At 39.6% G+C, this 13,798-nt stretch overlaps 1 protein-coding gene across 1 annotated transcript in view; it reads right to left on the bottom strand.

The window, feature by feature from the left end:
• MYRIP (myosin VIIA and Rab interacting protein) overlaps positions 1–13,798 on the bottom strand; it is a gene marked incomplete at both ends in the record, with an annotated part of 176,174 nt that overhangs the window by 39,143 nt on the left and 123,233 nt on the right. The window contains 5 exons of the mRNA XM_079538701.1: positions 693–842; positions 2,400–2,480; positions 2,799–2,896; positions 3,495–3,575; positions 5,194–5,330. Of these exons, the coding sequence (XP_079394827.1) occupies positions 693–842; positions 2,400–2,480; positions 2,799–2,896; positions 3,495–3,575; positions 5,194–5,330 (547 nt within the window). The remainder of the gene's footprint in view (positions 1–692; positions 843–2,399; positions 2,481–2,798; positions 2,897–3,494; positions 3,576–5,193; positions 5,331–13,798) is intronic.

Below are 13,798 nucleotides of genomic sequence, written 5' to 3'. Positions count from 1 at the left end.
TGAAACAACGTATTCAAGCCTATCACTTATTTTCACTTCTTTTCCCTAGCTGCTCTTCTTAAAACATTACTAATGCAGCTTGTCAGATTTTCTCCAGCTTTGTAAGCAGGAACTAAAGGCACTGTGGTGAGAAATAAGTGAGAGGAAGTGGAAATACTCTCTAGTATAAGGCATAAATGATGCAGTAAAGTTGTTCTTAGGGTTTTTTCTTTGTGTTTTTTTTTTTTTGTTTGTTTTGTTTTTGTTTTTTCCTGGTAGGGACTGTTTTCCTTAAGATGGCTAAGGAACAAAATATAATTTATGGTATGGTAAAGCATGGTAGATGATATTTGTAGGTAGACTCAGCAAAAAATCCAAATAAAACCTAAGTGAACATAAAAAGTTTAAGGAATAAACACTGAGGCATGGTATCTTTTTAGCATTCAAATCAAGCAGCAAAACCACTTTTGGAATGAACTCGGTTTTCCCTAATGCACTCACCAATGCAGTACAGTGTCTGTGATGTACTTCCCTAGCCCACGGTGTCCTATGAAAAGTACGAACTGAGTGATGTGTCTGTCAACACACAGATTTAATGCTTGTTCTTTGTAAGTCTATTTGCATCATTCCAGGCAGGAAGCATACTCATGCAGGATTTCAATACTGCAGCTTCGTGCAGCAGAAAGCATCAATATTTTCTCTTAGTCACTCACCCACAGTGTGTATGACCCCCTGCGACTCCCAGGAAAGGTCAGCATGCTCTGATCTGAAACAGCAACGGATGCCAGGCCACTGCTTCTGGATGGCGGCCATTCGAAGTCAGCCTCAGCCTGCTCAGTTTTGCCTTTCTGCTTCTTTATAATCTGTAAGGTTGGGGGAGTGGGGTGGGAGGGCAGGATATGGAAGGAAGGGGGGAAAAAAAAGGTACTTTTTTTCATGGAGAACATGACATGAACTCTTTCTGAAGACAAACTCCCTAGAAAACGGTTTCCCTTTGCTTTTTTTCCCAGCTCATGCAAGGATGATTCTGACAAGCTGCACACACACTTCTCATCTAAAGTCAGACTGCATGCAAGCACACAAGCTTCAGTACAATAAATCATAATCAATGCCTGGAGGAACACCAGAAGTGAATTAAATAAACGTGGAAACCTGATCCTACCCTAACACTTTAAGCATCAGCAGCATCTAATGTCAGGTATTTTCTCAGATAAGAACATTTGCAAAGACACATAACATAGTAGATATGAGGGGAATTTCAGAGGCTCCTATGACATCTAGAAACATTTCTAGTTAAAACAAAGAGGTTTTAGCTGTCTAGACACTATTTTTGTTTTTGCAAATCTAGACTGTCTTGAGAGAGAGATCATATAAACTACTTTCCCCCTACATTGGCAGATTATTTCCTGCTGTGCTTCATTTCCATACGTTTCCCAACTCCACTTTAAAATATCTACAGAAAGTTATCCTATAAAAGATCTTGCTAGGCAGCTTTTAACAAATGTGGTAGCAATTCAAGCTTAACTAATATAGGCCCTGGACTATCAAAGACCTAGTAAGGAGACCTGATCTTCTAAGATCCCTATTAAAAAATGAGGAAGATTATTTTCCATTGAGCTGCTGCTCCTCTAGCTCTACTTGATAGCCCTGTAAACATGTTCCTGTTGCAGTCATTCATATATTGCTGAATGCTGCATCTCATATACAAATGTGGTAATGAGGTTAGCTCACGTGGAGGGAGATTTACCCTCCACTGTGGCTAATTCTTTAATCACTAAAGCTAAGAATCAGTTTTTTCATGTTTGTCTTGCCTTGCTCCAGACTGTCCAGGCAGTCTCAAGGGGTATTTGTTTCAAACTAGCCCTCCATTTTGGTTCTATTGTGGCTCTATTAGTGTCACCTGCTGCTTTGCAGGCAGAAGACAAAGCTTCCTAGAAAAAGCCAAACAAATCAGACGAGTTCTGTGATTTTTTTGTCTCTCTCTGTTGATATTTGTCTCGTAATGATTCTATGTTTTGTAGATGCAGAGTTCAGTACAGTTGGTATAGTCAAGTGCCTGTTCCTTTAAAGGGGAAAATTTTGTACCTTTTGGCAAATACAGATTTTAAGTTTGAGCAAGTAGGGTTCTCCTCTTCCCTGTTAGTACATCACAGACTGAAGGAATTGTACCTTTCAGCTCTGAGTGTGTAGGCCATCACTTTGGGCACTAAATTAATCTTATTTGTTCACTAATGTCACTGTCAGATACAGTTGGTGAAGCCTTGATTGTGATAGTTGAGGTTGCAACTTGTCATTTATTATGTACTTCCTATATTGATGTCATACTGTTCTCTGCTAGAGCCCAAGCTCACTGGATTAAAGTATCACGTTTTGGTTATTAAATAAGCTAAAATAAAAAAAGTAAAAAATGCTTGCCATACCTTCTGCACAATGGTTGTGGCCAGCTCTTCTATGAGATCCTCCTTGTGTTCTTGCAAGTAACAAGCCTCGTTCTGTTTGTCCTGCATGAAAACAGATACCTGTAGTTGCCAACAAATACCTGTAGACTTCTCACATAATTTGTACAGATCAGAAAATGGGTAATATGTCCTGTTGGCATTGTGGGAAGAGATTACAGGTACTTACATCACATGTCACTTTCTGAAGCGCAACATACATCTTGAATACAAGTTCATAAAACTCATGCTCAACACTGTAGGTTACACATGAGTCACTACTCTTTTTTCATTGTTTCCTTTATATCTACTTCTTTTAGTACCACTACCCACATTAAAATAATTGTTATGTTTAAACTAACAAACTGTATTAGGAGATGTTACCAGGCTGTCACTGTAGGTCTCTGCCTTAGAAATAGCTTCTTCCACTGCTTCCTCAGCAACACGTAAGGCCACAGCAAGGGTATCCATCATGCTGTGTCCTAGGTGAAGAGTAAATTGAAATGATCATGTTCATTATTTATGTTTTGCATGACAGAATGCAAACTTTAGACCCATGTTCCAGACATATTTTCTCCTATTTTGTTCATGACTAAATTTATTTCCTCAACCCAAAATTTTGCATAGCAAAATAAACACCTTAAGAGAGAGCGAGCAATTTTTTTTCTACCAACTTCCATGTAACTTCTTAAATTCAAATATTAAATACCATAAACCATGGTATTTCAGTAACTAAGGAGGAAATCATAGGGGGAAAATCCATAAGCTTCCTATAAGCACTAAGAGGATATAAGAAAAAAAATGAAAAAATAATGAACATAAGAAAAGAAGTTGGAGAGAAGCAGCAAATACTGAACGTTAAGAAAATCATGCCAGAGTAAGCGTGTAATATCTTGAATACTGAAGCATGAAATCTCAGCATGGCACATACGAACACAAAGGATTTTTAATATATTTCTAAATGTTCCAGCTAAAAGATGGCTGATCTGTGAACAAGACTTCTCAGCACTCTAGGCCATTTGTCCAGTAATTCAAAGTGTAAGGGCTATGTCTTAATGAAATGAGTCTTTAGCAGTGTACCTTCTGTCTGCCTGTAGAATGTAGAATCACTGCCACAAATGCTTCCATCATTTTCAAAGCTTCCTTCAAAACAACCTCCTTCTGCTCAAAAAAACCAGCACCACACGTTAGTATAAGAAATACCCACTCACAGCGGAGGCACTGTTAGATTAGGATATTCTCTCGAGGTACAGGGGCAACGCACACAAAGAAGGATAACTGGAAAATTCCTCTTACCTTTTTATATAAAACATGATTGCAGCAATTTTTGCACAAAATAGGACTCCTTTTGAAATGAAAAATTATTTGTACAATAAAAGAGAGAGAGGAAGAAGCTACTAGAATATAAAACTTACATGGTGAAAGTTAAGCACTCAGAATTTGCTTTTAATATGACATGGGGTTGAAATAGATTCTACTTTAAAGGGCAACGCTGTATAAATAAGACAAAACTAGGTATCTGTGCTAGAATTTATCTTCAAATGGAACAAAAGGTTTAACTAACAGTCACATGGAGGAAAGTTAGCCATGACATTTAGACTCAAAGACCTTCCTCAGAAAAGACTCACAGAGCACATGGCACTGCATCTTGTCACTGAACTGTTCGCTGTACCACTCAGGGACAAATCCAATGACAGTGTGGCTACAGGAAAGACTGTATGTCACAGGAAAGTGCTCAAGGATCCCTCCCCTCAGTTTTAAGCCCCACATCCATCCTGACTGATGTATTCTTGCCTTTACACATATTTGCTTTCAGCTGTTACAGAATCTTCTCTACAGAGACAAACTGATGCAGGTACAGCAAAATAATAATAAACCAGAATGCATCGGTCACTGCTTCCTAAAAGTTTACAGCAATATTCACAAGAAACAACTGGAATTTTCACTTGGGACTAGAGAGGCCATTGGCCATCCCATGTAATTTCAGAAAAAGCTGAAAACTGTAGAAAAGCTACAGCTGCTGTAGAATTTGAAAGAATTACATTAGGAAAATGTTTGGCCCTATAAAGCCAATGAGATCTCAAACATTCATCTAGTTGAACTTTAATTAATTCACTAAAATTACCAGCATGTCACAAAACACCACTTAAGAATCTATTTTACATCTCCAATTATTTTTATGGGGTGATGCACTGTAACACCACTGTTAAGGAAGGATCATGTCTCTTCATTTAAAGGTTGCTATCAATTCTTAATTTTCTTTTAACCCTTTACAAACACCTTTATAAAAATAAAACGTGGCCAGTTTGTGATCTTTCTGATAGCAAAACCTTGTGGACAAACTGAGTTTAGGTCAACTTAGACATAAGAAATGCATCCCGTGCTGACCAAATTTTGCTTCAAATGCCACAGAAATATTCTCAGGCCAAATGCTGAATGCAAAATCCTTCTCTCACTCATTGGCTACTCAGAACTCCAATAAAAGTTGGGATACAAACTTGAATACAAACTGCAATTTACTTCACAGACTGAAGATCACAATTCTGTTTTGAGTAGTATCATAATTAAGATTATCAGTGGTGTAACTACAACTAGACATTCTTTACATTATTGAAATGGCTCTCGAGGCACTTTACCTCTTTGTTATCTCTAGTTTGGTATTTCTGAAAAGATACAACATTACAAAATCTTTCAGGAAAAAGATTCTCAGAATTTTCATTGTTTCAGTTCTTGTGTTGAAGCAGGTAAGGTCATAACAAATGAACACAGCTGCTCTTACCTATTACATCAGGACAAACGCCACTCTCCAGTCTATGCTTCTTGTATAAATTCTTCAGGACTTTGGCACTTCCAAAACACTTGAAGCGGCTCTTCACATTATTATAGTACCAATCCAGAGACTGGGTCCTTAAGAGCCTAAAACAAAAAGGAAACAACATATTTAGAATTATTATACAACAAACAAAACCAGACACTAAAAGGGATCACTGCTCCTATTTGGGAGAAAACACTGGAGCTGGAGAAGTCTACTCCACTTAGGGAACCTCAAAGCAGCAAAGAGCTACATGCAGACAACCTTTCTTGGCTATCTACTCACAACTGCACTTTGGTGTTACTTCCAACAATAAGCACCACTGACATCAATAATCCATCCTACTGGATTTGTCCCCAAAGCTCACAGACTGTTAGAAAGCCACAAGAAAAGCTCCGTATCTTTTTCTGCTGGGCAGAGGGCTCTCGGTTCACCTCTCTTCCTTCAGTAGTTGGTGATGGAGCATCTATGCCACATCCCCATCCAACACTACCACAGATTTCTATGGGAAAAAACCACAGCAGACCCATACATTTCCTAAAGAAGGAGCGATGCATCTTAAGGTCCCCCTATAAAATAAAGCTGACTTACCCAAAGGCATGCAGGAAGGAGAAATATGTTTGAGCCAGTGAACGTGAACTTACACTGCATTGTCTCTTCCCTGTTTGAGCCCATTTGTTCCCTTGCATATTGCCACAGTAGTTCATTTTTAGTTAATTTACTGCACTTACAAGTGCAGGAAGCAAGATATTTTGATACGGCATGAAAACATCTTGTATAAAACAGTATGTAGTACAGGCTGCAAAGGTAATTTCCCCTTTGCACTAATTACTATTATAGAGGTCTTAACTTAAAAGGCTCATGGAGCTCATTACATAAATAAGCAGAGATTATTCCCAACACAAAGACTTCAGAAAACAAAAGACTAAGGTTAGCATCCAGGGCCAATATGTGATCACATAGCAAAATAATGCTAGCAGTGCTGAACTCTCACCACTTCCAGACTTGAAGAAATCCAGATGGTTTAATTCCATTTATTAAATCTGGGCCATTAGGTGAGAACCAAACCAAAACACAACCTCACTGTAACCATAATATTTTGCTTCAGACTCCAGATTTTTCTTTATAAAGAGAAAAACACATGAAAATTCAACCGTTTCACAAGGAATATTCTCTCACCCTTAGCCACACTAACAGTGTAGATCATATTCAGCACTGACGCTTGAGAGATGCTTGATAGTGACCCACTATGCTGAGCAGGAGGCTTCAGCCAAGTGCTTCCAGTCAGCCACTGCATTTTTTGAGTGTCAGTACACTTACAAAGTAGTACCTGATTCATGTAAAGCAGAACGTCATGGTCTAGTCTATTCCTCTGTCACCACTGGAAAGTGTCTAATAGCAAATACCATCAGTGGGAAATTAAAAATGATGAAACATGCTGTATTCAAGCTGTGAAGTCTTAAAGTTGCATTACTTGCTCAAATGAGGGTAACAACTGAAGAAAATGCACAACTGGAACAGAAGCATGTTGTTTTCCGTATGCGATTAGATGTAGGAGAGGCGTGTACAGATAATGTAAAAACATCAGACCTTTACTGTCTATCCACACAGTAATATCCCAAGGGGATAAATTAGCTCCACCAGTCACATTTCTACAAATACCATTTGCATCTGACAAGGAGTAAGCTCTTTTTTTTTTTTTTTTTTTTTTCCCTGAAAGATGTTCTTACAAACTGAGCGACTGAGATGTGCTGCTGGCTGAACAGGTGCAGTGGGAAGCATGCTCAGGTCTGTCTGTGACACAGAGGGTTTCTGAATTCCTGCAATAGTTCTACCAAGGAATCAGTGCTGATGCCTGACCCGGTCCTGAGCAGGGCTTGGCAGCTGGCACAACTATGAATCTGTGAACGAAGGCCACTTTCTCTCCACAACCCACAGCTCTTTGGTGCTTTGAGATCCTACCTTCTCTGTGGGCAGGAACTGTTAGCTCTCATGGAAACTGTACCCTAAGAAAGCATAAGATTTCAGTCAATAGCATGGAGTACAATCAGTACGATGGATAAAACTAAATCTGCACGACTGGGTTGGAAGATGTTTGGCAGAAGACATTTGCCAGAAAGGATGTTCTTTTACCCCACTTTTACTATCTTTTTCCGGGTCTGATCAAAACTGCTTTCATAATAGCAGAAAGCTAACAACAGTTTTCTTAATGAGTTTAGACAGTGCTTTGTAACAGGCACAATTTTAGAGACAAGCTATTTATTTACAATGATAACATTTTCAGTGTGTGAACTTTGGGAGAGCAATGATAGACTTCAGACAATGAAAGAAGAGGTGCTGCTCTCTTTGCACCAGCTAATCTGCTGGGAAAACAAGGGCTGGGATTTTTTTGTTTAAACTTTCCATTTCTGCAGGATTAACACTTTGTGAGTAATCTAATCACCTCATCCTTCTCTTGTATGTGCTGAAAAGCTACCAACAACTCCAAGTCTACACTTCAATCCTGCATATATTTTAGAGGAGATTACAATGATTCTTGTAAAGCTTTTCAGCCTCCTAACTTTCAAATAAGTCACAATGGGCCTGCCTGCTGATTCCTCCTGGAGAGAAAGGATTTGGAGAAGAGAGTTCTCCTTATAGATACTAAAACAAAGGGCCCATTTAAGGGACAAACAGCATTTTCTTCTCATTTAAAAATTCTTTAATGCTGACCTACATTTTAAAGCTGTATTCTGCAAAAGCAGTTCCATGAGGCCAGAATAATGAAAGACTATGCCACTGCTAGCATTAAATTGTAAAAATGAAATGCTTCTCTTATTATCTCTAATAAAATGTGCGCAAGTTCTCTCCATAAAAGGAACGTTCACGCTTATAGGATGCTAGTTGTATTCATCTTCTGATATTTTATTTATCTTTATTTCTGTGCCATAAAGACTGCCCTGTCTGACTGCTACGTCTATTTCTAAGTAGTCTTAAATGTTAAGGACATCATTTGTATTATATAATATTGCCATGGTACTGAGTTATATTTTGACATGCTCTTTTTATAGTTTAAAACCACTGCCCCTTGTCCTGTCACTACAGGTACAAAGTATTTCCTTGTCTTTTCTCAAAAGCAATAACATATTCCCAGAGCTCTTTCTTTTCTAGGCTGCACAGCTCCAACTCTCTCTATCTGGTCTCATAGCGGAGATGCTTCAGATGAGGCACTGATGCCTGTGCAGAGACATCGGGCTGCATCCAGGTGACACTGCAATACATAAGCACTGCACCTTGACCAGCACAGGTATGCCACAGGAATGGTTAAAGCAGTGCAAAACAAATGCCACGGGAAAAGGCCAGTAAAATTCAAACAACAGCAGAGGAGAGATCACCTGAAATCAAAGCATCTGTCTGAGAACGAAAACTGCCCAACACAGGGAGAACAGTGCAATCATCTCCATCCTGTGCCAACAGCAGTGAATTCAGGACAGTGATCTTATTGCAGTCCACAGAACATTAATTCAGTGAGCTCAACCTACACTGTTGTCCCATGTAAGGTGTTTCCTAACAACACATGTTCTTCCACTCCACTTAGAAGTTCACTGCCCCAACTTCAGCTCTTAAATTCCCTTGTGGATGACAGAGATGACATCTAGACTCCAGGTAGATATCTGTGTGCAATCTGTTAACATGCATTACCTGGATTGGTTTAAACATCAGCCATATGCGGTGACAATAACATTGTTAGTATGGAAGAGTTTGCTCAGTGGCATACTTTGACCTTCCAGAGCTCCTGAGTTCAGCTGAAGCCAAGTCCTTGCGAACTAAGGAGGCTGGATGTAAGCAGAGCACACCTCTGACCTTGGCTGTGCACCTCTGCTGGTTCCTGTGACCCAGTCAGAACATTTGTGTTTTCACATCCTCCTGAGAAATGCCAAACCTGACACACCACCTTTGCTTCAGATTTATACCCTTTCACCATTTACACCTCCCATGCTGCCATCTCCCATGATTTAACCTCACCCAAGACTAAATGCATACTCCTCCATCACCACATCCTCTTTTCTTTTTGGCAGCCAGTTGCATATTTAACTCACTTCGCCTATGAAACTGTTTGGATCCTCTCTGAGTTTCAGTCTTTCAATTGCTTTTTCCCAGAACTGAAGAGGTTATCTGCAAAAAGACAGCCTTCTTTTTGGATTTCTGCAAAGGATAAAATTTGAGCAAGTGGTGGCTGTACATAGGTCAGGCTCACTGTTTTTGCACATCGTTTAAACTTAATCCTCTCATATGAAAGCAAACAGGCTGAAAAAAAATATGTTGTGAGTGCAAGTTTGATGAGGACCATTTTCAGGTCTGTTCTTCACAGGCAGTCTTTTGAGTGAGGAGAAGACTGAGGTCATATTGGATATAACTGGAGTTAGGGTTCCCTCCTTCAGTAGGAAAACACACCTAAGAGATTAGAACATCAGCCTTTAACTGGGATATCCTGCCCTGAAAGGCTGTATGTCAGGAATACCTGACTCACAAACGAACACACGTTTGGTATATTAGCACAACCTGCTGCCCCCATGAAGCACACTGTGTTTTAGAGTAACAGAAGTAAAAATCTACAGCAGTTATACATGTCAAATTTTAAGAAGAAAGGGTTCTCAAACCAGTGCTCCACTGTAATTTTGCTGACAGTAAACATGGAGTCAATGGCAGTTAAAGCATTGACCTATGTAGGGTCAGGACCTCTCTTCAGGCATCTTACCAGCAGTGAAAGATACAAAAGGCCAAGTCCAATATAGCTCCTGACAGTGTCTCAGCACGAGCTGATAAGCCTTTGCCATAGCAGCATGTCTACGTGGATGTCTGCCATGTCTAACAGCCATTAGTGAATATTCCTTGCCCACTTTTGCTTTGCAAAGGGAGCATCACTGACTGACACTTATTTATTCAGAGCTGACCTCTGCACCTACAAGTTCAGAAGACTGCACTGCAGGGAGCTTGTGGACTGTTTGCAGTACCAGCTATGGTTGTTTTAAGCCATGAAACAAATGAGATCACATAGGTCTTTCTGTTGCCCCCCTGAAATGATGATGTCTACCAGAAGATACACAGCTGTACTGTTCTTAATGACTCCCCCATCCTTACACTGGTGTTCTTCTACCCTAATATTGAAAGGTTTTCCTAACATTTAAGCCACATCTTCCTTGTTTCTATCTAAATAAGGTAACTTATGATGCTTGTTCTCCTCATTTATTAAGGCTAAAGAATCCTGTTTCCCCATGCATCCTGTTTTCTAGCCACCTGATTGCTCCAATTTTTTTTTTTTAATTTTCCAGGGATCCTCCAGCTCCAAGTGGCCTTTGTCTCTGTTTAAACACAAATCACACAACTGGTCATTTGAGGCCTTAGCTGTACTCCCTCTTTTAAGAAAGCCAAATCTAAGTGTCAGAATACAACTTGCCGCAGTGCAGACCCTACAGATGAGATGAGATGGCAATCAACAGATATGCCTCAGTGATACTGAATCTGGGTGGTGTGATGCTGTGAGTCATTCATCTATTGAAGTCTTGCTGAGACTTGCAGCTTTGAAACTGCCATCTTTTCAGAAAGCAAGATCCTGTCAAAGTCCAGGGTATTTTCACTCTACCCTTTTTTCAAATAGATGATCATAGACTATGCTTTCTGAAACGACGTTTAGGGTACATCTCCTCACAAGCCGTCACCTGCTCTAAAACGTCACTTTTGTAGTGAAATCCACGTGCTTGGCTGCCCTGTTGCCTTATCAACAAGCAAACAGCTCTATGAGATAAGAGAGCCATGAAGCCTGCCGTAGCCAAGAAGGCTTATGGTCACACCCATATCGATTCCCTCCATGGGCATAAAAAATCCGTCTCTCTTCATTTTACTCCTACTCTCACCTCTGTATGGATGTGTAAAGAGCTCTAAACATTACTGCAGTGGCTGTAAATTATTAAGTGGCAAAAAATGGCTTGCAATCCTCCTTGCAGCGGCATAAATGGAGCCAAAGAACTCGCCACCCTCATTTCTCAGCCCTTCCAGGTGTTTCCTTCAATGTCTGAAAACCACCCCACCGCCACACTGCCAAATGTTTTCCTCTTAAGTTTTTCATTAGAGGGCTTATCTTTACACAGAGAATTAATGAAAATTAAATAAGTGGCCAATGGATATCTGAAACTAAATTGAAACAACTCCAAATCCAAATGCTTGTGTGAAGCTGGAAAGCTCTGATATTTTGGTTTCAAAATGCTTCAACACTTTGATATTTACGTACAAACTAAAGGATTTATTTTCATATAAAATAATAAAAATACAAATAAAAACATTGGTAAGACAAAACTCTCCCTCTTAAGCAAAAGAAGAGATTTCACTTTATCTAAATCCATTTTCTCCTAAAAATTTCATTTTGTGTGAAATATTGCATGTTTTTTCCTATCTCAATTTGCAGCAAAATACATTTCAGTATCTCAATATTTTTCAAAGGGAAGAAATTTCATACCCTGATCATCTTGTTCTGGGTATTTTTTAAGGTAAATGATAGGAATTAATCAACATTGCATCGTTAGCAAATTCATGACACTTGCAGGCACACAACATGCTAAACAAAAATTCAAGCAAACTTGAATCAAAGCAAGTTATTACAGCTATACTGAACACTGACATGCTGTCTTTTCCCATCACATTTGTTTCTACTTGCTATAAGCATCAATATAATGTTCACTTTGGATTTCCAAGATAAGAGAGGCAAAAAGAACAAAAATTCACACTGACGGTACCTCAAAATAATACACCCTGCTGTACTTAAGAAACAAGAAGAGCTACAGTTATCCCTAAGTTCTCAACTGGACAAGCATCCTTTTCCTACTCCGCTGTCACAGCAAACATGAATTTATCCTTTGTTCTTATCCACTGAAGTGAAGGAAAATTCGAGCAAAAAACTCATATACATATATTTCAGAATGCTACATCAAAACAGTCTCAGAAAAAATCTGGTCATTGAACTGTGCATTTATGTTAATGAAATGAAAGCATTTTCAGTCAAAATATAACTGAACATTAATGGCTACGAACAAATGCAGCATTCACTGACATGAGAAATGTTTTCCATTACCACAGCAGATACCAAAGGAAACAACAGAACATAAAGCAAGTTTGATTAGTTATTCAAATTACCTAAGTGAAAGATTTTCTTTCTGCAAACTTCATTTTTAGTCCACAGATTCTTAAAAAACAGCAGAACAACAACAACAAAAGCGAGGTCGATGCAGCATAAATATTTTCACAAAAGAGATACAAACTCCATTCCATCAGAAAAAAATACCGGAGGATAAACCATGCAAATTAATTCTGTAATCCTGATTAGAAAAATACGCAGGGCTTTTAATATAGAGCTCAAGAATACCAAAAAGACAACAATCCTCTGCGTTAAGGTCTGTTTCTGTTCTTGTGTCAGGAGAAAGATGTGAACAAACTGCTGTGAAACGCCGCCAGAGATGAGAAGAATCATCGCCAGGTGAAATCAAAGAGGAAGGTGGGCTCATTTCAAGATTATTTAAAGAAAGAAATTAAAAAACAAGAAAAAAGAATTAAAATAAGCTCAAAATAGGTAAAACTTTGGTGGGGAGCAAAGAGGTGCGATTTCAGGACCCATCTTTCGCAGTGGTTATCTCACCCACAAGCCCAAGTCGTGCTAAGCCGGGCTGTACCGTCATCCTCTGGGAATTAAGTGCAGTGACTCTACCACCCCCTTCCTGAGATTACATGTATTTGTAGCTTTTCAACTCCACAAGCCACCGCACGGCTTAAGAAACATACTGTGCAGCTGAATGCACTGCTTCATTATAGATACAGCAGTGTATGTGACTATTACGTACTTGACAAGAGTAGGACATCTCCAGAGCCCAATCTTTCTAAGTCCTGAGCTGGAAGATGTAAGGGAAGCGTTTCCCCGCCGCCCACTTGGCCATGGCAATGAGGAGGAATGAGATGCAGCCATGCTGCGCTCCCTTGACACGGTGCAGATGGATACCCAGCACAGTCCAAGCAACAAGATTTCCTTGAATTACAGTGGAAAATGGGTTAGAATGTGAAGAAGTCAGCTCAGCCACTCAGCCAACACCTGCATCACAGCAGCTCTTCCCCACGTGGACCACGGGCACGTCATCAGCACTGAGGTGAATGCTGAGCAATGGTACTGCTACCGCTGCATGCCAGTGAGCAGCCTGAGCACACAGTGTGTGCCTCACCATGCTCTGTCTGCTTCTCTGTTTTGTGCTCCTTGTCAGTGGCGCTCTCTGATTAAGCCTTAAAACCACACACAGGATGCTTCTTAAAAACAAAAACATGTTTTTTCAAAAAAAAAACCTCAGAAGTCACCATATCTGAAATGCATGTTTTTCCCTGGTGTAGTTTACCCCGACACACAGGGAATATTTTTAGTTGTAAGCTGTATTGTGCAAGCTGCCCGGCAGTCTGACAAAAGCTAAATTCCAGCTTACAGCTAAAAACCGTAGAAAAATTCCAAAGCCTTTACAAATTATACAAATGAGACTTTAATCCCAGCTGGCCTCACTAATGG

The sequence above is a fragment of the Tetrao urogallus genome, assembly GCF_951394365.1.
Source record: "Tetrao urogallus genome assembly, chromosome: 7".
Taxonomy (NCBI): Eukaryota; Metazoa; Chordata; class Aves; order Galliformes; family Phasianidae; genus Tetrao; species Tetrao urogallus.
Note: the sequence above shows the minus strand (reverse complement) of the source record. Positions and strands in the feature narration are given on the sequence as shown.